General features: G+C 48.4%; 1 protein-coding gene across 1 annotated transcript in view; it reads left to right on the plus strand.

Moving 5' to 3' along the window:
• Positions 1-13,962: 13,962 nt before the first annotated feature.
• TBX15 (T-box transcription factor 15) overlaps positions 13,963-26,678 on the plus strand; it is a 142,544-nt gene continuing 129,828 nt past the window's right edge. The window contains exon 1 of the mRNA XM_061637819.1: positions 13,963-14,562. Within this exon, the coding sequence (XP_061493803.1) occupies positions 14,358-14,562 (205 nt within the window). The 5' untranslated portion in view covers positions 13,963-14,357. The remainder of the gene's footprint in view (positions 14,563-26,678) is intronic.

Here is a 26,678-nt window from a genome sequence, read left to right on the forward strand (position 1 = left end):
CCCATGGCTTGGAGAGAGAGCAGAGACAAAGGGATGTCTCCTCTCTCCTGGACAGTCGGAGAAGAAAAAAGTGGAAAGGGCAGAAGGAGGAGGGGCAGGTAAACTTCCCTAAAGCCGTCACAGTCTAGCGACAGAAGGAAGTCAGTCAGAGCATCACAGGTAAAGGTAAACAAGCCTATCCATCTGGAGGACCCTAGCTCTATCTTCCTTCTGGAGCTTAAACAAAAGAACAAAACAGGAGTTGCTCGTGCCCCACTTCCAACAAGCAGCACCTGATTGGTCCCTTCTCTGCTATGGTGAGCTATATTGTGTTTCTATTTTAAATATACAGTAGGGCCCAGCTTTAGCGGCTTTCAATTAGGGGAAATTCCCCGTTTTAAAGCTGATTTTGCAGTTTTTTGGCATTTGCAGCATTTTCACGCGATGGGACCCATTATAGACAATGGGTTCCGCTTTACGGCGATTTCTGCTTTACGGCGGGGACCTGGTCCCTGACCCGCCGTATAAGCTGGGCCCTACTGTAGTAATTATTTCTACATTTGTATCTATATGTATCAATTCCTATATGCAAATTTTACGAAAATCACTGTCCTTTTGTTTGTTTTTAAATAAAAGATACAAATCCTCTTTTTTGACAATGCATAATGGGCCACCCTACCTGTAAACCAGGCACGGAAAAAACATGAGATAAAAATGGGCCTTCTTTTCAAACAGGTCGGGGACCTTGATGTTGCACAGGCAGGCCGAGGGTGGCCTAAAGTGCAGGTGACTGACCCCTCGCCTGGCCCTTGGTCCATTTAGCAACGCTACCTCCCCACACACACACTGTTCAGCAGCGACTGCTCAGTTCGCCTTTAATCCGCAAAGAGCTATTGGGGAACAAGAGCAGAAAGGCAGCTCCACAAATTTAGGCCTGCGCAGGCGGTTGACCTTCCCCGACTCTCCCCAGGACCCGAGCAAATGCCGCGCAGCCTCCTTCCTCCCCTCTCCGCGGCGCTTTTTGTCTGCGCCCTCCCCGCTCCGAGGGCGCCCCCGTCGGAGGCCCTTTGCGGCATCGAATTCCTCGCCCACCTCCGTTGCCCTCACGCCCCTTTGGCGCCAATTTCGCCACCCTTCAGTCTTCCCCAAAGGCTTCCAGGCCTCTTCGCGAGGGAAACACAAAAGCCTCTCAGGACTCCCACGCCGCCGCCTGGGGAAGGCCTTCCGGGGGACCCGATCGCCTAAGGCCCTCGGCTCCTGCCCGCGCAGTCCGTCGGCGGGCTAGAGACAGGGCCGGCTCCGGACCTTTGCAGGGCCGCAGCGCCTCAGCTGGCAGTATTTGGGCGGCCTGCGGTCGCTGACTGCCAGTGAAAGGCGGCATTCAGGGCCTTTCTTGGCTGCAATGGCACGCTGGGCAGGCCCCGTTCGCGAAGGCGAGAAGAGCAGCTCGGCCAGGCCCGGGCTGGAGAGAGGAAGCCCAGAGCAAAAACGCCACCCATAAGTGGAGAAAATACTGCCGGAAATGCTCGAGGGCGCGTTTGTAGGCTTATAAGCTGGGAACTGCAATCGCCGAGTCAGGAGCCGCTGGTGTTAGAGACGATCTATGGCTCTTGTTGTTCGTAGTAATGCTGATAAACGGCTCTTCCATAAGCAAACGGAAGACTAGTCTCTGTCCCGCGGAGCTTATGGTTTAAGTTGGGAGCGGGGAAAGGATGAGACAAGCTATTTCCTTCCATTTTCTGCCCTGCGTTAATAAGAGGTCTGTTGTACTCAATGTGACACTAAAGTTGCCCCCCCCCCGCTATTCCTCATATCTGTTATTAGAACCGAATATTTGCGCTGACAAGATTGTACGTTGTATTTTCTATATACATATATTTTTTTAAAAAAACACATTTCCAGATTCAGATTAATTCATATAGGCAAATAAAATTACAATGATTGAGAGGCTCTTTGATGGCATTTGCACACCTGAGGTTTAAACTGGTTTTCCATTAAATCAATTGATATTGTAAAGGTAAACCAAACATTAATCAGAAGACTGTATATTGAGTTTATCTGTGGCTTTCCATCTCAAGTTTTCGTAACTGGTAAAACTAATAGGAGAGAAGAGCTCTTTGGTGTCTTGTGTGGAAATGTATTACAGCACAGTCCTTAGCATGTTTACTCAGAAGTAAGTTAAGTTTAACAGTGTTTTTTCTTTAGTAAATGTGTTTAAGGTTGCAGTCCTGAAGATCTCCAACCTTTACAGGTGATGAATATGTAATTTCTTGGCATCACAGGAAAACAGTGTGGAAAGACAAATATCTAAAATGAATGACCAGAATTTCAATTCTAGCCAATGTAGCCTTCATCCATTATATAGATGAGGGAAATGCAAATACCAGGTTTAGAGTCACAGCTCTCTGTAGGCTTCAGAGATTCAACCCTCCTCTGCGAGCCCATCTTCCTCACAAATCTTATTTGTGAGAGCTGCAGGGAGGGTGGAAACTTTCCTGTAGGCCTTTTGATTTCAACATCAATAACTTCCCTGTATATATTTGCTCTGGAGCTGAAAATTATAATTGCCTGTTCTCTTCTTGCTCAACTGTGTGACAATCCAACTGAGGTCTTGAAAGAATGCCACCTGGCTTAGCTAGTCAAATTTTTTTCCTAGAGAAATACGTACATGTCTCTGCCATCGCCTAGTCTATACTAGTGGGTGATGGGAGTGGAAATGTCGTCTAACTTCAGGGAGAGCAGTGGAGCTAATAATAAAGTGGAGATGAGTAGGAGAGTAAGATCTCTGATAATCCAAAGCATGTTAACTCAGATCTAAATCCCACTGAACTCAGTGGAATTTACTCCCTCATAAATGTGCTTAGTGTTACAGCCCCAGTGTTTTAAAAACTATTAATGAATGGGATTTTATTACTAAATTGAGCATCTGAAACTGATCTTTAAAATTACTGAGGTGGTGGAGAAGGGTGTGCTCCCTCACAAATTTCAACAGATTCTCACAAGGTTGAGGATTATATCAAAATGACAAAAACCAAACTGGGCTTTACCCTATTTGACAGTTTTATTTCATTGTTATGCTGAATAGTTACAATTTATCTGCTGGCAGATTTTTCAGAATAATAATCTTCATGATCTCAACAAATTGTCAGGAAGGAAACGGCCTGAATCTGCAGAAATTGTACAATGTGGACCAAGCATGCAAATGTGTACAACGTGCTCAAAGTCTTGCAACGTGGCACAAAGGTGTATGTTTTACATAGCTTTCTATACTGTACTGTAGAACTTGGAGGCCACTGGTCATGACTGCCTTGGGAAGATACTTTAGCCAGAAAGGTGGTTTAAACATCTGTTAAAAATAATTAAACATTAACAGTGACAACTGTACCTCACTGTTGATTCCCTGGCCCTATCAAATGTGGGGATTCGAACCCTGGTCTCCCAGGTCGTAGTCCAACGCTTTAACTACTACGCCACATTGGCTCTTGTTCTGATAGTACAAGCCCGTTGACATACTGGTACTGCCATGCACATATAATTGTGAAGTGTCTTATTTCAGGACAGAAATACCAAAATCAGCTACTGCATTTCCTTCTTTTGAAAAATTGGGGGAAATCCCAAACTCAGATTTTTTAAAAAAAAATTAGCAGTAGAAATAGTACTTCCATAATTTCAAATAATCTCTTGACAGCAACACACCAAGGGCGGCAGTTTTATGCATGTCAGCTGAGAAATATCTTGCATTAAGTTAGTCCCAACTATTAAATGTACATAGGACTGCAGTTATATGGGAGTAACCACCATAGCGGGTCTTCTAAATCTAAACTTGCCTAGGATCCATATAATATGCCCCTTTGGCTCTCCTGATCTCAAATACTGGGAGGAATGGAGAGATGTGTTTACTGTCAGAGAGGGCGAAACCCGGAATGGAGAGACTGAACGAGCCTTTATGTGTGTTTGAATCTTTGCTAAAGATTACACCTTCCCTGCAAATTAGTCAGACAGAGACTTTAAGCTTTAAAATAAGAAATAAGGGAAGGAGATGTGGTCAACATCCTATGCATATCAGTCTAGCAGGAAGGGAGAGTCAGCAGGAGATGAAAGGATAGGTATTAGCCTAGCAATCAGGAGGTCTCCTCTCTCGCTACCCTTTTTAACCCCATGCAGCCTCAGCCCACAAGTTGGAGTTGAACCACATATTCCAACATTTACATTAGCTAAACTGAGAAACTGTTCATGGACTGGCTACCACCTAGAATTAGTCAATGGATATGGTAACCTAGTGGGGTAGCAGGAGATGTCCCTCGTGGGATTTCTTGGAGCAACATTGCAGGTAATACTCAATGGCCAGTTATCTAACCCTGACTCCCCTTTCCCATCCCCCAACAATAAAGAATTCCTGGTGAACAGTTGGTGAGAGTGAGCCTGGCAGAAGAATACAAACAAAACCTTTTCCACATGTCTGCTTAACCGTAACCTGTAACCCTAGAAAAACTGATAGCATTCAGGAGCAGACTTTGACACACCCCTAGGAGCTGCTTTGGAAGCCAGTCTGGAAGAAAATATGTGTGCTTAAAAAATGGAAGAATAAATAAAACAGAGCTCTACCATTGTGGGTTGTCCACTGAAAATACCAGTGTGCATACCCTTGCTCCACGCACAAGATTGCAGGGAAGGGGGGTACTATCCAGTAGGCTGTCTCAGAACTTAATGGTCATTTTAAAATACCTTATGTGCAGGAGCCAAGTGATTAAGGGGGGGGGAAGAGAGACGGGGCAATGTCGAAGGCAGGGGAGAGAATGCAAGGAAAGAAATAACTCAGCCATCAGCTATAGCATTCTCAGAAACACAAGATCAGGGGTTCTTAACCTATGTCTCCAGAGGGTCCCTGAACCAGACACATACAAGAAAATCAATTTCTAATGCAATAAAATTAATTGTGCGCAAAATTGTGTGTATGTATGTTTATGTGGATTTTTCTGGGGAGGGGGTCCATAGTTTTCATTAGATTCTCAAAGGGGTCCCTCACCCAAAAAGGTTTAAGAACCTCTGCTGTAGATCATAGTAGGCACACTTGGGTAGTACAGCCTAAGGGCAAGGAAAGGCAGTGACTGTCTGAAGGGAATGCTTTGCTTGGAAGTAAATCCCACTGATTTTAGCGGAGCTTCCTAGGACTGTAGCCTTTATCTAAACACACTACGGAAAGAACTATACACGGAATTCAAGGATCCAGCATCTGCCTTTGCAAAAAAAAAAAAGGGGGGGGGGAAAGCTATCAACACCGAAAGGGCAAAGGACCATATTAGGTCCCACAGAAGAGTTTTAAACAACCATTAAAATCAAAGACGAAATTATATGCTGCTGTCCTGCCTCCTCCGTAGGCTTTCTTCACTGTCCAAAGTGAAGGAAGAGCAAGGCCGCTACCTCCACACGGCGCTGTTTTTGAAATAACGAAAAAGAAACCTCGAGTTCTATCCCTTTCTTTTTTAAAAAAAGGCAGCGCGTGGTCTAAGAGAAGACAGGAATACGGCCATTATTTCACACACAAACATGAGCCCCGAAGTCCTGGGTGCCCAACTTTTCCAGGGACAACTTCAGCTGAACGCTTAGCGAAGACCTGGGTAGGTAAGCCTAACCCTCTGGGAAGTTCTCCTGCGCCAGCCCCCTGGAGGTAGAAGTGAGCGGGAGTTACTCAAGGGCGCAGAGGTCGATGCAAGGGCCATGGTGCTGCTGCCGCTTCCTCTCCTCCGCAGGCGAATCCGTTTTTCCAGATCCTCTAAACTAGAGTGTAGCGCCCCGCTGCCCTTTCTGTCCTCCCTGCCTCCATAAAGGACGCTTGGGAGAGTTTCCACCATGTAGCTTCCCGCTCTAATCTCAGCCGGGAACGGGCGGCGGCTCAGACGAGAACATGGTCAAGATTTCTCCCAGACAGACACAGAAAGAGCGAGGAGGGAGGGGCCCTGGCATTTGGCCTGGTCTGTCACGGAAACATCCGAAAGCGCCGCGGATGCAGCCAAGGCTCGCTTTCGCCTTCCGCCTTGATCGTTCCAGAGCTCCTCGCGCGCCTTCAAGAGCGCAGAAGAAGTTTTGCGTGCCTAATGTCAACCGGAGCTTTTCACAAGTCCCTCCGAGTGAGTTACTTGGCACTCCACCCCGGCCGCCGGCCTTGTTCTCCTGCGTCTTGCTCTGCTTTGCCTCGCCTGCCCAGATCCTGCCTCGCCCTTGTCTTCCCAGTCTCACAACGCGCCCGTTGCCTTCCGCCGGCTGCTGGTTTCCGCGGGCACCCGCTTTTTTCGCCTCCAGAAGCAAGCGCACCTGCACAGGCAGCCCCGAAACCGGCCCCGCCGCGCACGACGCGCCTTCTTTCGCCAAGGCTCAAGGCCTGCGGGCAGTCGCTGCCACCTCTCCCCAGCGGCCGAAAGGGAACAGGAGGGTAACATTCAGCCGACAAACACCTCCTCTCCGGAGCGACAGGCTGCCTTCCTCGGCGGGGCGGGATGCGATGGCATCTCTCTGCAGAGTAGGAAAGAGCGCGACGGGCCGGAGGAGAGGCAGGTTCCTGCCCCGCCGTGTTTACACACGAAATCGCCCTATTCACTTCGGCAGAGGGCTGGGATTGGGGCGGTGGGAATGTGTTGAACAGCGAGAGGGCCTGTGGCCCCCCTCCACTCTGAGCTTTTCTGCTCGGGCGGAGATGAAAAGGGTTCCAGGGGAGATTGCGGAGACTGCGCGCGCGGGTGTATGTTCGTGCGTAGGGGAGGATTCCGCGCCCCTTACCCACGCGTCGCGGTGCAGGGTCCAAATGGGAAATTGGTCTATCCTTTTAAAAAAAACCCAAAACCGAGCCCCCTTTGGCCCCTTAAAAGTTGTGTCGTGGCAGGAACTTTGGTACTTCAAGAGACCCATTTAGGCCACAACGTGCTACTTTTTCAGGCTCCTTGAAGGGCTGCTTTGAATGCCGGCGGTTAGATGCAAGAATCGGACAAATAACCTGCTCCAGTTTGCAACCTGTTTTAAGCGAAAGCAGCTGGATTTCAGCCGACTGGGTCCCAGCCAGGCCCGTGTAGCAAACTGGCCGAAGTCGACCCAGGCTTTGATTCTGGCTGCCCAATTCACGAGGAAATCCGCAGGGGTGCCGGAACAACAAAAGGCTTCCTGGTTGCTTTGAGATCGCCTAACGAGGCTGTTGCCAGCGATGGCGCTCCTTGTACTTTGATAGGGCCTTTAACCTTTGGGTTGACAGACGCCGAATTAATGAAGGGTGCAGGGTCCCGGACCCCAAAGCTCCGTTTCCAGCGGAACACACTCCTCCCTCGGTTATCCTTTAAAATCAAACCACTTTTTGGGAAAACATCAGGAGATTCTGCTTTTCTTTTGTATATAGAAATAGGGAAACCCCGGGCCAGCTTCTAGGAAAGGTCGCCTTCCAACATCCTCCCCGCCTTCCACGTCAGAGAATTGTGGTTTGTTCGCAAAACAAACCCCGGCCAAGTCCCCACGGACGCTGAACCAGAGGCGATAAAATCAAAAGAGAATCTGGTGGCTCGATTTTTCTAACCCCCCTCTCCCGTAAACCCCGGTCTCTGCGCACTCCGTCGACTCTCCCCCTTTCCTGGAGAAAAAACAGATAAATTTATGAAGGTATAGCGAAGAGGAAAATTACGGGGGAAGGCCGTTAAATTTTATTTCGAGTTCCCAAAGGCAAAAGCCGACATTTTATTGCAAACATCTGGCAGGCTTAAAGAGGCTGGCATGAGGTTGATTTCAAACTCATAATACCGGCGTGTGTTTTAATTCGGGGCGAGGGAGCTGGAGAATCCTCGCCAACCCCGCTCCCCTCTCACCACCAACCCTTCCCGTAATGGGGGTTAACACAAAGGGTGACAATAATCCTCTGCGGAGGCCTCTTGCGCAAGCCTCGCAAGAAGGCTCTTGAGTTGGCCTGCTTTACTGGGGAGTGAGCCATCTCCTGCTTAGGGTCAGGCAGGTTGCAGGAGATGGAGGTGCCAATCACCCCCCCTCCAACTCTCACTCTCTAACCGGCCCATCCGGAAGCCATTCCGTAATACTCATCCCACCGCCGCCCCCCAGCTGGGTGTAACAGTGCTGATCTACTTTGCAAGGCTCTTAGGAGGAGGATTGCAATGAAGTCATGCCTGCGACGCCCTTTGAGCAGAGTCAAGGCGCGGTGTAAATAAATACTACATTATTCGTCAATGCATATTGGGAGGGAAGGAGAGAACCTTCCTGGTAATTAGCTAGTCATACATAAGGCCTTGGGCTTGGGCTTTTCCCATAAAATTGCAGTCGAAGGCCAGCTCTTTACAGTCCTCGTAAATGCCCCCTTTTGCCAGCCGGCTCAGGGAAATCAACGTGCCTGATATTCCGAGGGCAACCAAAGCAACTGAGCTGAAATTCATCTCGCCTGTTAAACTAGCTTGTAAAGACTTTCTAAGAAGGTAGAGAAGCACCATAAAGCAGGCGAACTCCAGCCGGCCGACCAGGCTGCCGCAGGTACTGTTCCCGAAGTCCCCCTGGCTGGCAGTGCCTGGCGCAAAGGGGTGTGTGTGTGTGTGACCACAAGGTCCCGCCTTTCTTTTATTTCGGGGGGGGTGCGAACCAGCCCCCCAAGGCGTGGTGGCTGCTTAGAAGCATTCAGACTGGCCTCGGTGCAAATCACTCCATCTCCCTGTTGGAAGTGGGACAAGAGAGGAGACATCCCTTTGACCCTGCTCTCTCCTAGCACGGGCTAACTCCCACATCTGGGCGTCACGCCTCCAACTTAGTTAGTTAGAACTAGGTATGCCTTTCTATCTACTATGTATTTCTATAAATAAAGTAGCTTTTCTTCTTTTACTAAGTCTCAAGTTTCAGTGATGCTGACGCAGGGTAAAAGCCTGCTTTCTTAGGCACAGGGTGGCACACTTGCATTTCAACATCCGCTGTTACTCTCTGCTGCTGTTGTGCTGCTTTAAACAAATTTAGCAACACACACACAGCAACACTCCCATCAGTGATTTGATGTGCGTTTATCTGCAGTGCGCTGCCTTCGATTGCAGGTGGAGGCTCGCCTGACGGGATGCTCCTTGGACAAAAACGGACAAAGAAAGTGCCCTGCACGCACAGAACAAGCGCGTCACTCATTAAGCGGGCAGCGTACGGGGACGCCTTCCTGCGGTCTCTGGACTGGGACAGCCCGGGCGCAGGCCCACCCCCACAGGGCGAAAAAGGCCTAAGGGTGCGCAGGGCTGCAGGTTTGGACTGGGGGTGGCAGGTTACTCTGGAGAGCGAGAAGGGTAAGACGGAGGATCTGCTTTGCCGTCGTGGCGCTACTCGCCAGGCTGGGCACAGAGGGCTGGCGGATCCGTGCGTGGCCTGAGCTCCAGATGGTTGATGCTGCTTTTGCAAGGAAGAAGAAGAAAGGAAAGGAAGGGGTGGGTGGGGAATGAGAAGTGGTGTCGGGAAATGACCAAAAGATTGGTACTACCGTTAATCCGAAGTGATTGGCGGCGGTATGCAGAGAGAGGCCCCAGCTCAGTCAAGGACGCAAAACCCTCTGGTCTTCCAAACGTCCTTGGACTCCGACTCCCACAGCCCCAGCCACCAAGGCCAGCGGCCAGAGAAGATGGGAGTCGCAGTCCAACAACAGCCGGAGTCCCACCCGCGCCCTGGCCCTGATCTAAAGCCGGAACTCGTTTAAACAGAAACAACCTGCGCTGGGTTCAGTGGGACTTACCCCCGAGGAAGGCGTTCCAGGAGGCAGCCCATGTTAAGCCTGGTACCGCAGAACCACCACGTGCCGTGTAGCACCCTCAAGACTAGTTCACGCCCCGATTAGCCGGTTAGGTGCCGCAGGGCTGTTGTTTCCCCTCTCTAGTAAACGTGCTTCGGATTGGCGCCTTCAGTGCAGTCAGATCACTTGGAAGTGAAAAAGAAAGAAGATGAAGGAATGAGAGATGGGGTCGGGAATGTTGCCTCAGGACAGGTCTTGGCCCTGGGTGGCCTCTAGGAAAGTGGTATGGGAATCGAAGGGGTGCGTGAGTGTGAGTTACGAGGTTGGACGCGCGCTTAGCCTGCCACTCTCGGGCTGCAGTCCTATGCCCATTTACTTTGTATTAACCCCAGTTTAATTCATTGGGATTTACTTCCGAGCAGAAGAGCTTGTCGTTCCCCCAAGCCGCAAACTTTTCTTGTTCGCTCCAGAATTTGTAGCAATAACTGCGGCCCCCGTTTTCCTCGGCTGGAGAAAGGCCGCCAGACAGATTTCGGCTGGCGTCTTCAGACCACGTTAATTCGGACGAACCGCGACGAACTTTAGCGAGCAACAGCATGACGGGAGACAGTGGAGGTCCAGTGAATATTTATCCCCTCTGTAAGCTTAAGGGGAAATCGACTTAAAGTATGTTTTCCAAACTACGACCAAACACCAGCATACCTTGGAGCGCTTTCTGGAAAGCGACACAAATTTCGCTTTGCGCAAGCCCCGCTCAACCCCGCTGGCTTTTTATCCTTTCCAAATGCTGTTTTTGTTTCTTTGTTTGTTAAATAAAAAACCCTAAACATTCTGAGGCGATTTGAGCTTGGAAATGGAAATAGATTGCCTTCTTATGGCAACCGTATAAATGGGGTTTTCATGGTAAGCCGTATTCAGAGGAGGTTTACCATTGCCTTCCTCTGAGGCTGAGAGACAGTGACTGGCCCAAGGTCACCCAATGAGCTTCATGGCTGTGTGGAGATTCGGACCCTAGTCTCCCTTGGACCTAAATCGCCTGAGATGCCTGAAAGCCAAGTCCATGACATGTCATGTGTTTGGGATCTAGGCGTGAGCAAATGAAACACACAAGCCAGAATCCAGCAGCAAATTAGACCCAGAGATATAGTGGACTATGGTCTCAGGGGGTCTTAGACCCCTTACTTTTCTGGGAGCAGGGTCCCAATGTCTCCAGCATCCTGTGAACCAATCAGCATGAAAGACGAGTGTGTTGGCCACTGAGAAGTCTCCTAACACGTTTCCCGACCGGAAGTCGATACCGTGGGTTCTCGTGGAACTTGCTTAGCCATCATTGTACTTAGAACGGGGCAGTTCGGGGTCCCACACACACCGCCTCTTCCTTCACACCACAGCAGTTTATTTCCTGGCAAATCACTTCGGTTGATTTCCGTTGAACTGACCGGGCACACCTGCGTGCACAGCGTGTTCCCGCAGATGTAACTGGGTTTAGGGAGGCTTTTCCCCCTAGTAAGTATTCTTAGGGCTGAAGCCCTTAATTGTCATGAGTTTCATTGAAACCATCAGAACATACTCCTAAGTTGTTGTTTTTTTAAAAAAAAAGTCAGTGTCACTGCCTTTCTTGTGAGCGTTGAAAATTTTCCTCATACGAACCTTTCCAGTAAATAAGCACTGTCAAAATTCACCGATCTACAAAGATTAAAGGTGAGTCCTTCAGTATTCTATCTTTTTTTTTTTAAAAAAGCCACGATATAGTTTGAGAAAGGGCCTCTCAGGATAGGAGGAGCAGCTTAAAAAATGCTTGCCAAATATATTCAACATTGTTCATCTTCGTCTTCCAGGTGGCGCCTATTTTACGTTGCTCTTATTTTAAAATAAAAATGAACCCCCCCAAGCCGCCAACCCCGTCTCTTCCTCTCCCAAAGAGAGCCTTTGAATTTGACGAAGAGCCCGCTGAAATGCTGAAAGAATCGCGAGCCTCGACGCTCCAGACCCTTCCCAAAGCTGCTTTTCCGTAGAGATCGGTCCTTTGCCCGACGGCCAGTTCCAGAGAATTTAGCCGTCTCCAAATTTCGTGCGATTCCAAAGCGGGGCGAGGTGGGGGAAGAGAGAACGAAGTAGTAGCTAAAGTTAACCGAGAAGAACCCGCTTTGCTCTTTCTTTGTATCGGGGATCTTTCTATGTAGGGTCGGGGAAGTCTAACAGAGAGCAAAAGGCAAGGCAAAAGGGAAATGCTGTTGCTTGTGTGTGTGGGGAGCGGGCGGCGGAATTTGGCGCCGTCATCTGCGAGCGGAGCAGCCCTTTCCAAGCCAGCCGCAGAAGGCACAGCAGGCCCGAGTTCCTTACCTGATTTTCGCTAGGTTTTCTCTTCGGTCCTTGCCTGAGAAGGAGCGCTCTCTCCAAGGGCCTGAAATCCGTCTGACGAAGGAGGCTTCTGCTCTGCAGCTGCCTACCCCCCTCCTCCAAAAAGCAGCCTGGTTCGGTTGCGCCGAGAGGCTGCAGAGGTTCTCAGCAGGCAGAGAGAGGTTGACTCCGAGCTCCCCGCGCGCCCCTCTCGACTGTCCAACAAACGGGCTGCCCGGATGCCCAGGCGCACCTTCGCCGCAAGTCCCCACGTCCTTCCTGCCGCCTCCAGACAGAGCCGTAGCCCGAAGCGCCGATTACAACCCCGCCTTTGTCCGGTCCGCACCGGAGGCAAGCAGACGGCTCGCTTGGGACACGATTCACGCGCATGAATGCCTGCGTTCTCTGCACCTCTCGCTCTCTGTGGGATTACTGGGTTTCTTTATTTTGGGGTCTCAACAAATAAGCACGTGTACGTGTATGAAGCGTATAGCAATAAAATAAAGTTGAAAATTACATATAGCGTCCCGGCGTCTCTGTGCACTTGCGACACACCGTTACACATGTGTCTGATTTTGCCCTAATACGTTGTGTAAATCTATTACAAAGAAAATACCTTGCAAATATAGAGGCGCAATCCAAGCAAAGTTAAAGCACTAGGCAGCAGCCCAGTCCTGTGCCTGCTTCCCGGCGAGTAAATTCTACGATGATAATTGGGGTTTAGATCCTAGAGACAATGCATAGGATTGCAGTCTGAACGTGTCACTGATCTCATTGGGAGAGGTTTTACCGCCTGATACTATGCACCGATTTCAACAGAACGCATTCCCAAGGGAGCGCGCTTAGAAGTGCAGACTTTATTGTGCGCTTCACTCGCCCACTAAAATCAATGGGATTTAAAAGTGTTTAATTTTAGCTAGATTATGCCTTTGTTTTTGTTGTATCCACGTTATTGGACAACCACGTTTACAGTGGTTCCGTCCATTGTAAACCACTTTGAGTGTACGGGAGAGTGGCCTGTAAGCGTTGCCGAGAGATGAATAGAATTATACGAATGCATTATAAGTATGCTCAATGCCTACTGTTCCTTAAGAAATATATTGCGTATACTAAATGGTATACCATACAATGACATCTATTCTGAGACCTGATGCCGTCATACCGTGATACAGAAATATATAGTGCATATGTTAATATTTTATTAAATCGTTGTGATTATGGGTTTTGGATGCATACCTGAAGACTTTTCCAAGGCCGAATATTTCTATATACAGCCCCCCCACCCCATCCATCAATCTGATAAAATCGAAGTTTGCCTGGATTTAAACCAGTTTAAATATCACCAAATGTCTGCAAAGGTAGGGATTAAAACAGACACACACACAGAGAGAAGATTGGACTCGAGCGGAATTGTGGGTGAGGCTGCTGGAATAACAGGATTTTGCATAGAACTGCAAATCCCACATATGGGTTTTCCCTCTTTTAGAAGGAGAGGACTCTTGTTTTTAAAGTACACTGTAGAAACCTCGCTGCTCTCCCACCTCATGGCGTGATCGACATACAAACTCTTTTTCAACCGGTTTTTTTTTTTAAAGGAGAAGTTCGCATTTGTACGTGGAAAACGGTCCCTTCTGCATGCGGTCGCCGGCGTTGGGGAGTTTTCTCCGAGCAGCCCCACGTAATTGGGGGATGGGGCCTGACGCAAGCTGCCAGGAGGGGGCCCCAGCATCTGGGCCAGGGTGGAGGCTGGACGCCCGCTGGTCTTGTTTTCAGAGGGAGGGACGGAGGGAGGGCGGGCACTGGGATCCCGCCCTGGAAAGAGTTAATCCCGCGCGCGGCGCCCCAGGAGGAGCCGAGCCGAGAAGCCTGGGCTCTTGGCCCGCCCCTTCCTCATTGGCTCCAGGCGTCGCGGTCTCCGGCCTCCCCGCCTTCCTATTGGGCAGGGACTTTTGGGCTCTCTCCTGACAGGCGCTCGCGGCGGGACCCGGGCAGGGGAAAAAGAGGGGGGAAAGTTCCCCAGAAGTTTGGATGAATCCGAGGGAGGGAGAGAGCGAGGGAGGGGGAAAAGATGAAGCGCAGCCTGCCAGCGCTGCGACTCTGAGCGGCGCCGGCGACCCGGGCGGGCGGACCCGCCGTTCCATGTAGCGCCTGGGTCGCCGCTGGGCGCTCACGTCGGAGCCGCAGCTCGGCTTCGTCTTTGCCAGGGCCGGGCTCGCCAGCTTCGCCCTGCCCTGCCCTGCCCTACGCCATCCCGGCGGCTGGTGGCGCGGCCGCCGTCCGGCCCCGGGACTCCCGTCGGGCGGCTAAGATGAGCGAGAGGAGGCGCTCGGCAGTGGCCCTCAGCTCGCGAGCGCACGCCTTCTCGGTGGAGGCCCTCATCGGCTCCAACAAGAAGAGGAAGCTCCGCGCGTGGGACGACAAAGGCCTGGATTTGTCCATGGAGAGCCTCAGCCCGGACGGGCAGCTACCGGACACAGACGATCCCGCCCAGTGCCTGGACCTCAACGCCAACGGTGAGTGAGTGCGCCCCCCGGCCTTGGCCGGAGGGGAGGAAAGGAGCCCGCAGGCGCGGCTTCTGGGCGGCTGGGGCTTCCTTTCCATCAGTGACCGCTGGCGGAACTGTTTTCAGAAGTCAGCCTTTCATTCCGGCCTATGAACGTTTGACCTTCCACTGACAGGTGTTGCGGGAGTGGGGGTGAAAGAACTCTGGGATTTAAGCTTCCCTGGCGAAGGCAGCAGCTTTAGCTTATTATTATTATTATTATTATTATTATTATTATTATTATTATTATGCGATTCTGTTGCGGCCAGGCAGGGAGCAGCCTCTGTACTCCGCCAGGACAGGAATAGACAGGCCGCGGGCTATTAATAGCCAAACACATCTAGGCAAACCTCACCTGGGATTTAAAGGGGGCCCACCTAAGGAGAGGGCACGCGGCGCCGGACTGGCAATGGCCATGCCATAATGCCAGGCCGCCCCTCGGGGGCGAGGAGAGATCACGCTGCCGGCTATCTCCCGGGAGGGACTCCGGTCTGGTGCTTCGGGAGCCAAGCCCGGAGAAGTCCGGTTAAGTCCAAACAGGGCCAGGGACGGGTCTTGGTGGTGCCCACGCCTTTGACCACAGGGCTGCGGGTCGAAGCTGGGCTGTGGGGCCTGCTGGAAAGCGCCTGGAGCCTATTTTCGTCAGAGCAGCTCAGCTCCAGAGCCGGAGCCAGCATCGCCGAATGAAAGTTTCAGCGCCTTGGGAACAGAGAGCAGACAAACAGCCAGTTCAGAGCCCGGTGGGAATAGACGGGGGTATTGCAAAGAACGGAATACTCCCCCCCCAGCCTCTGGCAAAAAGGCAGACTTAGGAAAGACTTTTCTATCTCCCACTTCTGTTCCTCGTCTGGCCCTTCAGAAGGCCTGCCTAAAGTACATACTAAAGATGCTGCCCGATCCCAAACGGCCTTATTCAGAATTAAGTCGCGTTGGGCCTTTCTGTGTGGTATGAGTGTGGACAGGATTGCAGCCTTAGTTTCTGCACTTTACCAATTTCCCGTTTTTAAGCACTTCTTCCTATAAAATAAGATTCTGGCGACTAAGACACTATTGGCTGAAAGGCCCTCCCAGGTTTGAAAAGCGCCATTTGAGGGAGATCGGGCTTTTCTTTCTTTCTTTCTGAAATCAGTTCAGTTATAATGAGAATAATGGTCGTTTAATTACTACCAAGACAATAATAAAACATCAGGGCTCTTACGAGCAGCGGTTGTTAGGATGGAATTGACAATCTGAATTTTTCCAAAAAAGGAGGAGGTGGATGGAAGTCAAAACCGAAATCTTTTTCTTTGCATGAACCTTAATCTAAATCCTGTGTCCTTTGGGATTATAAAAAACCACAACCAAATTATCGGTAAGTTATTTACTAAAACTGCCCGCTCCGATTCAATAGCTTGGGGGAAGATCAAGCGAGCGCCCGACGTCGGCGGGCCTTGGATTTCCAGGCCGTGACCGAGGCGTCAAGCGGCACATGCCTTGCCAGTCTTATCTCCTCATTTCCCCCTTCCTCCATCCTCACTCAATGAGTTGGTCTCTATTTTGTGTTTTTATTTTAAATATTCCCAGTCTGGGCTCTGCTGTAGCCGAAGCCCCGCCGGAGAGATGCATCCCGCTCGGCTTCGCCGAAAAGGACGTTGCTGCCCCCATTTCCTCGCCGAAAACTCGCAGGGTGCGCAATCCCTCGGGAAGTTTTCCGGCCCCTTATCTCGCGCAATTCGCGCTCTTTTCAGTGGGAAAACTGCCCGATGGCTCGTGCCCAGAAATAATGGCGCTTTCCAACTGACTTGCGGGCCTTTGCGCTTTTACTGCTGCCCAGGGACCGGCTCCCAAGACAGCCTGCAAACTCTCCCCCGCCGACGCTGCCTCGCTTTGCTGTGACTGCAACGCGGCCCCTCACCTTTCTTCCACTGAAAGGGGATTTGCTTTTGGCGTCGCCTTAATTCCAAATTTCTTAATGCCACAGAAATAATTGTGGGGATGAGCCGGGGAAAACCGCAACCCTCCTACCTCTCCCTATTGCCTTCATGCACGTCTCGACTTGGCCCTTCGATCAATGTCCGCCAGATCTCCTCGAGCGCTTCTAGGGACTGTCGGAAGAGATCTTCCGAAGGAAGCAGTTTCAGATTTGGGAGGTAAATAGGGATTTTCTGGGGAAAGTCTTCTGGGAATAGCAAGCGACCAGCCAAACTTTGCGAGAGGCTGTTCTTTCTTCCGTAAAGCGAAGAACATGGACAGATCCACCTCCGGGAATCCCTCTGTGTGCCCCTCTCCGCCAGCAACCCCCCCCCTCAAATCCCACTCGGCTTTGCTTGCAAAGGTCCGAGAGTGCAGAGCAGCAGACACAGTTGCGAAATCGGAATCCGATGTTATTTTTTGTTTTGCTTAGCGGAACCAAACGCGATCTTCACTTTGTCCGCGGATTCGCTTAGCGCGAACCCCACGCGAAGGTCGACAAGCGAGAGTTCGCGAGGGAGAAGAGGGGGCGGGGCCAATGGCTTTTGCACGAAGCAGCAACACGAACCGAACGGGAATTAACTGCTTCGGGAAGATATTGCTACAAAAAATAAAAAGCAAACCGATAGGACAGAGATCCCAGTCTACATTCATCGCGGTGGTTACGATCGTGTTTTTCTTAAAGCAACGATGAGAAACGCTTGCTGAAACCAAGAACGGAGGGTGAAGGTCCGGGGAATCTCACCGCGCTTGCAAAAACATAAACGAAAGCCTCGCTTGACATTTAAACACACAGTTGCTTGTTAAAGAACTCTCTTCTGCACACAATTCTATCGCCTGTTGCTCTTTGAATGTTTCTTTTTGCGCCAAGGAGAGGGCCTGCGACCTTCATGCCGCCTTCGCTGGGTTCTGCGCCTGAAATTCAGTTGCCATATATTGCAGTTCTCAATACCGAAATGGGATCATAGAGGGACACTGTAAAGGTCGTTGGTGTTGTAGTCCAGCTCCTCGTAGGCTGGGCAGCAAGCCTTTGGTTGCTCCCGCAAAATGCGCGGGGCGTTTGCGCCAAGCCGAGAAAGAAAGATGCCTGTCTGGCGAATGATGGGGGCCTTGCCCTAAAAGGGTTTGTCCTGCTTGCAGGAAGCTTGGCTGGGCGCCTCGGTTCAGTTCTGCTGGACCCCGCTTGCCACTTTCCCCCGGGTGAAACTGATCAGCGAGGTGAGATAGAAGCCGAGGAGTAGGTTCGGTATGGATGCGCCGCCACGGAATGCTGGGGGCATCCACAGCCCACTTGCTTCTGCGGCGGCAGCAGGGGCTTGCAAAAGCTGCCAGCCTGGCGCAGCGAAAGTGGTGCCTGCATCTGGGAGTCGGGCTTTTTTTTTTTTAAAGAACATGCGCGGATTTTTAATCGGGACATTTCCGAAGTGAAGCGAATTCTGCGTTTCAGCGAGAAGCGGCTTGCGGCGTAGATGGCCAGTGCCGGTGCCAGGCTATTTTGCGCCCTATGGCAAGGCTAACTACTTGCTTCCCCGCCCCCTCAAAATTGTTAACTTCAATTTTAAAAATCAGACGTCTTGTAGAAAAAATGAAAAGCACAAAACTTGAAACTGCTAAATTTATTTTAGTTGCATTTTTTCCAAGGGTTAAAAAAACTAATCTGTATAAAACTGTGCCCCACAAAGGTCAGTACCGCTCTAGTCTGAAGTCTGCGCCTAGAGCTGCTGCCTAGTTGGCCTAATGATAGCACCAGCCCTGAGTAGACCCAGTACGGAATGACTGGGGAGACGGGAGGCAGGCGGTGAGATGGAAAGACAAAGAACCCCAGGACAAAGCTAGAGATGATCTTGCGGGTTCTTCCTTGCATTTGGGGGAAGGAGAAGACCGGTGTTCGCTGTGATTCCACTTTATCCCACGGACACACCCCACCTGGCTGACAGCGTGATTTCCTCTCTGCTTAACGCAGCCACCTTCTCCCGCTCCCGCCCGCAGCATCACAGATGCCGTCCATGTGCTCGCATCCGCGGCTGTTGCGTGCAAACGTCTGTGGGTTTGGGACACTAATCCAGCCCTGGCATTAGAAAGAAGAACAGGGCACCTCCGGCCCCTTCTCAAATGCAGAGGAGACATTCTTTCCAAATCAAACCAGGATGATGGGGCAAGGAAGGGAGCAGTCATCCCCAGATCTACTGCCAGGTCATGGAATCCTCAATTAGAGATAATTCAGCCCCTTCCAGTTGTGATAGGAGGAGGGTGCCACACATGCCTCAGGATCCTATCCCTTCCTCGAACATTGTCCCCCTCGCCCCCCCCACCAGGTTTTCTTTTTCTGAGGGGCGGCTGCCCTACAATTTGGGAAGGCCAAACTAAAATCCAGTTTAGGCCAGCACAAAAGCATGTGAGATAATTGTGCAATCCTTAACAGCTGGTATAGCACAGTGGGGAGGAGAGCCTGGCTGGGAGTCCAGAGTCTTTGAGTTCAAATCCCCGCTCGTGTCTCCTGGGTGTCAAGAGCCAGCTAAAGATCACCCCCACAGTGAGTGGCTCAGGGATTATGTGCCTTGCCACCTGTGCAGCCGTGGGCAAGCTGCATAGTCCCAAGGAGCCCAGTTGCCCCCCAGCTGGTAGCTGCAGACAGGGAAGGGGCTGGCTTGTGTAGCTGTGGCATGCTGAGTAGGCCCTAGCCAGCTGGGGAGGCCTAACCTCAGAGGGAGGCAATGGGAAACCACCTCTGAATACAGCTTACCATGAAATCCCTATTCATAGGGTCGCCATAAGTCGGGATCGACTTGAAGGCGGTCCATTTCAGTTTCAGGCAGAATTATCAAGAAGAAGTTTTCATTTAAATCATCAAGGTTTTCTTCCGGATACATGCAAATGTACCCTAGAAATACTTAATGGAATGGGATTTTTTTGGGTTTTTGCATAAAACCCTAAATGTAAATGGACTGCCTTCAAGTCGATTCCAACTTATGGCGACCCTGTGAATAGGGTTTTCATGGTAAGCGGTATTTAGAGGGGTTTTTTTGCCATTGCCTCCCTCTGAGGCTGAGAGGCAGTGACTGGCCCAAGGTCACCCAGTGCGCTTCATGGCTGTTTGGAGATTTGAACCCTGGTCTCCCAGGTCGTAGTCCAACACCTTAACCACTGTAGTTTCATTAAGGCCACTGAGGTTATGGCTTCATGCTTGTCCACCGACTTGTAAGTATATTTCTCTGGATTATATGCCCCTAAACACATTTAGGTTGCAAGTGCCATCCAAATTAAATCTAAGCATTTTTCCTTAACTGGGTTGGTAGTTTCTACTGTCTATGCCAAATAGCTATTTGCTGGCCTGTTCCTGAGCTTGGCAAAAGCATAAAACTTTGAATTTAATTATACACCTCCAACACTAACCTTATTAGTTGGGAATCAACCAGATTGAACTTAGCTGGCTGTACCCACAGGTCATGTGCTTAAGCTCAGAGTTGCCTGTTCCACTGAAGTGGGTGTAAGCTGCAGCCTGATCCTTCCCATGTTTATGGAAATCAGGTCCCCCTGTTTGGGACGAGAGGCTTGCTTCCTAATGCATTTGCTTAGGACTGCAGCTTAATCAGCCACAGTCCTATTTCCATTTACCTCTGCTGCGGATCAGGCTGTGAGTGAGTTATGTGCAGCCGTCCATCATAAAATGTGGACTGTGTAAATGGTGTCGGCCATCACAGCGTGATTTAAAATAGCCCCCCCCCCCAGAGGTCAGGGCCAGGCATGCTGGAAGATTTTCTCACACTATGGTTCCCTTTTATCTCTTTTATGTTGATGATAACTCAGAGCGGGGACCAAATAAATCAGAGTATTACTCACTAGTCCATCTTTTTAAATTAGTATCATTTTAGTGGCCATACTTTATTAAACCTAATCAGAAAGAACAGAAGAAAGTTAAACTTTTATTTGCAAAACAAAAGTTTATTCATTCATTGTGTGTTGGAATATGTGGTTCAACTCCAACTTGTGGGTTGAGGCTGCATGGGGTTAAAAAGGGTAGCTAGAGAGGAGACCTGATTGCTAGGCTAATACCTATCCTGTGATCTCCTGCTGTCTCTCCCTTCCTGCTAGACCAACCTTTCCCAACCAGTGTGCCTCCAGATGTTGTTGGACCACAATTCCCATCTTTCCTGACCATTGGCAGTGCTGGCTGAGGCTGATGGGAGTTGTAGTCCAACAACATCTGGAGGCACACTGGTTGGGAAAGGCTGTGCTAGACTGATATGCATAGGATGTTGACCACATCTCCTTCCTCCTTCCTTCTTCTTCTTTCTCTTGAGAGGGAGAGCAGACATATTCTCTTTGTCTCTCCCTCTCCTCCAAGAATGAGGGCAAACACTAGGCTTAGTGTTTGCATCTCCAACTTAGCTAGTTAGCTAGATGTATAACTCTTTTCTATCAAGTATGTACTTCCAGAATAAAGCAGTTCTTTCTTATTTTAAAGCTTAAAGTCTCTGTCTGACTAATTTGCAGGGAAGGTATAATCTTTAGCAAAGATTCAAACACATAAAGGCTCACTCAGTCTCTCCATTCCCAATTTCGCCACTCTGTGACATTGTGAGTTTACCTTATTTTGGTTTCTTTCACTTTGGGCTTGCTTCATTGTGCCCGTGTTTGGTGAAGAGTGGCTTGCTGTCTTCCTTATTCCTATGCAACATTTCTCCATAGCATTAATGGTCCTCCTGAGAGAGCTGTAGGTCAAGATTAATTTTATTGTTGAACCAAAATATTATTTATTGTTATTATTATTTATTAAATTGATATCCCACCCTTCCTCCCAGCAGGAGCCCAGGGCAGCAATCATAACAAAATGTCAAAGAAAAGAGGTCAGGTTCATGCATGTGTCTGCAATCTAGCAAAAATATTGATACATTTTGCCTCAGTTTCGGAACAGCCATAGCCAATTTTGAGATTCAGTATGTGACAGGTTTCTCCCATTTTGATAAAAAACAAACAAATCTTTACAGAATCATTAAAATTATCTAAGTCCACAAGCAAGGCCATCATATATGCATCTCTAGGTTCAATAGAATATGTAATGGGGCACTTTCAATTTCTTTGGCCCCACAGATGCATAAACATTGTTCAACTAGAATTTTCCAGTAACAGCCCTCAAAATATTGTGAAGGTGTTACTTGAAGCCGGAATGAAAAAGCTTTATGGAGTGGGGTGGGGTGGAAAGGGCTAGCCCAAGACCTTTTGATGCCTGAAGCAGAGCAATAAATGGCATCCCAGCCCCCCTAGGTGAGGGGCATAGTAGTACTCAAGGCCAACTAAATTATTTTGGACCTGAGGCAAAAAATTACACAAATATCTCTTTCCTCCCTGGCAATAAAAATACAATAATAATACACTGAATAACTAACAATCCGATGCCTTTTCTTGAGCTGCCTGAGGTTGTCTAATAGTGGGGTCAGCCCAGGATGGTAAGTCACTAATGTACCTTTCTAAAGCATGGCTGGCTTTGCTAAGATGTGGGTATAGTGAAAACATGGAGGTTTGAAGTGACTCTATATCCAAACTGGAGAAGCATTTAAATCTCTTACTTACCCAGTTTTGATTGATCTAGGCTCCAATATCTTAAATTCTGACAATTAATGTCCAGTGCCTCTATTTTTTTTATGACACATTGGATTTTCCAGTTACTACTGCTGCTATTTATTTATTTATATTATAAAAGTATTAATATACCATTCTCTCTCAAAACATCAGGGCAGTGTATGGCTGCTTTGTTCCAGAAATATTTACCAGAATATATAAAGAAGGACCTAAGAGATCACAAACTCACTGGCTGGTATAAATCTCACCTCTGTTTTTATATATGCCCTGAGTGTTCCAGGCAAAGCTGTTAGGAATTTATTTTGTGAGATTTCCAGCCGTCTGGTCTCAGTCAAACCCCAAGCCCTCTGGTTCATGCCCTCTAACCACCCCTTTCCCCCTGCCAAGAACCACTTCTGAAGATCACTTTTAGCTTAGCGAACAGTGTCGCTCCTCCTTTTGCAGATGTCACCCTCAAATAATCAAAACGATGGCCTTTCTGAATTATTTGACCATCCAGTTCCCATGTGTGGCATGGGGTTCAATTTCTAAAAACTGCTTGTTTTGTTTTAGTGTAATTAATATATCACTGCTCTCTCTGACAGATTGCCCCCAAAGTCTCAAAAGTCTTCCAAGTCCTAAGTGGGAGTTGTAAAATGAAAAATGTGTGTGTGTGTGTGTAACTCTAGATGACTGTCTGAGCAATCCTCATAATACTGCAAGATGTGCCCAAATTAATCTCTCTTGGTCTTCAGCCTGACACCTCAGCTTCAGCAGCTGTGGGAGGGATATTTATAAAGTTGACTACCATTCTGCTTGGCCTCTGACTCTTTCCCCTGATCCCAAGCTAGAGGCTGTTTGAGGCAGAGCAGGTGGTTAGGGCGGCTGCCTAAGAGTGTTCAGAGCCTGTTTGTCTGTTTGTTTATTGCTCCCATGGGGAAGGGAAACAAGGAAGAATTCCAAGCACATTAGATCTGGGAAATCAGGTTGCCCTCTGCACAGCCCTCACCCCTCCCTTTGTGCACGCTGGTAGCCATTCTGGAAGGCTGCAAGGGAATTAGATCTGAAAGCACTAATTCGATTACTCAGCATATTAACCTATTAATTCATTAAGTGTAGCTCTAAGAGGACATATTTTAATTGAACTGTCTCCCATGATTATTGGTTTTCACTGATGGCATTGTAAAGAATCTATTTGACTCTCTCTGTCTCAGTATGGCTGATTTTTCCAAACATGATTTTTCTTAACATTAAATTTATTGAGCGATTGTAGTAATCATTTATTATGTTTTACATGCTGAAGTTGCATTTGATGCTTAATATTAAGTAAGTATCCTCAAAGTCATGTGTGTTGATTCATGAAAAAAAAATTTGTGCACAATTAGTTAAACTAGCTGTTTGCATTAGAGTTGTTTCACATGACTTTCAGGCTAGCTTATTTGAAACAAGTTTGCTTTTTCATTTGGGGGGGGGGATAAACCGTTCTTGAAATAAGCCCAAGGAAGGCTGAATGAATTAGTCCCCACCAGCCCCCCAAAGAAATATTTAATTGGCTGGGACATATAAAGAGCTTCGGGTGTGGTTTGTACAACCCATACACAGCTCAGTATGTATTTGCAGTATTAAAATAAAAGTCTGGAAAAATATGAATCTGACAATAGAGACACATACAAGTTTAAAATATTGCTGTAGTTAGTTCTCTCTCTGTATGAAGAAGTCTGTGAGTCTATGAGTGTAATAGAAATGCAGCCCAAATAGCCATCCAAATAACCAGAAGTCCAGGTTGGCAGGTAAAAAGTTTTGATACAATTGTACTGATGACCCAGCTACAAAATAGAAGGTGGGTTGTTGTTATGGGGCATGTGAGTAAATTGAATTTTCAGGTTGTTCATTTGCAAATAAAAGGACAAGGAAATAATACATGCTTAATTTCCAAAGCAAAGAGGAAATATGCTCCTGGTAATTTATTGAGGGCAGAGTTATGATTGTGTAAAAGAGGGGAGAATCCAATCAACAGAGCTGATACAAACGTCTTCATCTCACTTATATCCCAGATCTGTAGCTCACATGGTCCACCTCATCCATTCCACAGGCCCCTTATACTGATATGCATGCTTGAAACAACAAATACAATTGTGCAATAATAATGCCTTTGAGGCTTCAGATTCTTTGTTAAGCCCAAATATCCTAAGAAACAGGAAAATGCCCTTGCTTTTCCCAGTTCCGTACATGGGGAAAGCAGCTGTTCGGTTCAAACATACATCAACATGTTCATATTTATTTTTAAGCTGCTTTTAAGAATGTTATCTCCCAGTAATTTCATGGTCAGAACAATTATTTTTTTCATTCAGTAAATGTAAAGTCCAGTCCAGTCCTCTGTGGAGGCGGGCATAGTTAAGCCTATGGATTTCAGTGGATTTCTTTCTCTTTCATTATAACTGACAACTGATATGAAATGCTGTTATTTCCAGCCTCTAAAAAGTATGTTTGTATGCATACACAGACACCCCCCCAATGGCCCAGGGTTCTAAATTGGCAAGGGGCCTCCGTGTGTGGAGCAGGTTCCCTGTTTCAGACGTTTTGCCCAACAGGGCAACTGCAGGGGTGGGGAGAACTGTGGAACTTTGCAGACAGGGCCAAACACATGGCCTCACAGCCCTGTTCACCACGCTCTCTCTCGCCATGCGAGTAGCGCCTGAAGAGGGCTACAGTGTTTTGCTGCATTAGGGTGTGTTGTGCAGATCTGGGAGAGGGGAGGAAATAAAAGGCGACAAGTGCAGAGTAATTTTTATTCCATTACTTTGGCGCACGGACACGACATAGCAAATGACTGCAATGCCTTCATCAGACTATTATAAAACACTTCATGTGGGGTTGCCCTTGACAAGCATTTGAAAACTTCAGCTGGCTGTTGACAGGATCTAGGCATCAAGTGCATATTATATGCATGCTCTTTGATGAGCAAAGGTTACCAGTTTGGGGGGGACGCTCCATCCAAGGTGCTGATTGTAACCTTTAAAGTCCTAAACAACTTGGGGGACCGGAGTATCTTAAAGACAGCCTTCTTCCATATATTCCTCTCCACATGCCCCATTCAACATCTGAGGCCTTACTCTGGATCCCCCAGTCTTACAAGGTATGAGGGGTAACTACTAAGAGGAGGGCCTTTTCTGTAGTGACCCCGCACCTTGTGGGATGCTCTGCTAGGTGAGATCTGGCCACTCCCAGCACGATTCCTTTTTTAGGTTAAAATATGGCTATTCTAAAAGGCAAGTGGCTGAACATCTCTCTGGTTGTTATTTTAATACTATTCTCTTTGTGGTTGTGTGAGCGCATGCATGCACCCCCACACATAATTCAATTACTTTAACGTTATGAGGTTGTGCTTTGTAAGCAGCCTTGAGTTCACTTGGTGAAAAAAAAGGTGGTGTATAAGCTGATTAAATTATTATGCAAACAAATAAAGAAATAAAATACACAGACCTTCATTGTGTTCAAGGCTGGTATAGCACAGTGGGGAGGAGAGCCTGGCTGGGAGTCCACAGTCTTTGAGTTCAAATCCCCGCTTGTGTCTCCTGGGTGTCAAGGGACAGCTAAAGATCACCCCTACAGGGAGTGGCTCAGGGGTTATGTGCCCTGCCACCAGTGCAGCCGTGGGCAAGCAGCATAGTCTCAAGGAGCCCAGTTGCCCCCCAGCTGGCAGTTGCGGACAAGGAAGGGGCTGGCTTGTGCAGCTGTGGAAGCTGAGCAGGCCCTAGCCAGCTGGGGAGGACTAGCCTCAGAGGGAGGCAATGGTAAACCCCCTCTGAATGCCGCTTACCATGAAATCCCTATTCATAGGGTCGCCATAAGTCGGGATCGACTTGAAGGCAGTCCATTTCCATTTTTTTATTTTGTTGATATCAAATCATTTCATATTTTATCTTTATATCAGCTTTTGTTTACAACAAAAATATCGAGCCTGTCACATCTAAGGAGCAGTTCAGCATTGACAACAGGAGACCAGGGAAGCTACCTTATTCCAAATCAGATCATTGGTGTATCCAGCTGCCCGCACTGACAGACATTAGCGCTCCAGGGATTCAAGCAGGAGTTTTCCAAATCCCATCAGGGATTGAAGGTGGAACCCTTTGCATGCAAAGTATGTGCTGTACCACTGAGCTACATCTTCAAGCTTCTCATAGCCCTCTCATGACATTGTTTTTTTTAAAAAAGGAGGAAATATCTTAGGAACAAATGAACTTGTATATCTGGACTGCTGACACCTACAAATCTGAAATATTTATTTAATTCAATATACGGCTGGGACCCAAGAACCTTTTTGCAGCTTTTCTGGAGAGTCAGTATTTCATAAAACAGGAATATACCTCAGTGACTGTGAGCACTGGAGGAAAAATAAATACATATGGAAGGTGTTACATTGTTAATTCATACACAGGAGTGTTGTATTTTTCTATTTATCATCCTTCGTGATCTATCAAGGAGATGCTGCTGAAAATATTCTCTGTCTCCTTTGATAAACTGATACACTCAACAATTAAACTGGGTTTACTGGGTGCAAGATAGTCTAGCCTCATT

The sequence above is a fragment of the Rhineura floridana genome, chromosome 1 (assembly GCF_030035675.1).
Source record: "Rhineura floridana isolate rRhiFlo1 chromosome 1, rRhiFlo1.hap2, whole genome shotgun sequence".
Lineage (NCBI taxonomy): Eukaryota > Metazoa > Chordata > Lepidosauria > Squamata > Rhineuridae > Rhineura > Rhineura floridana.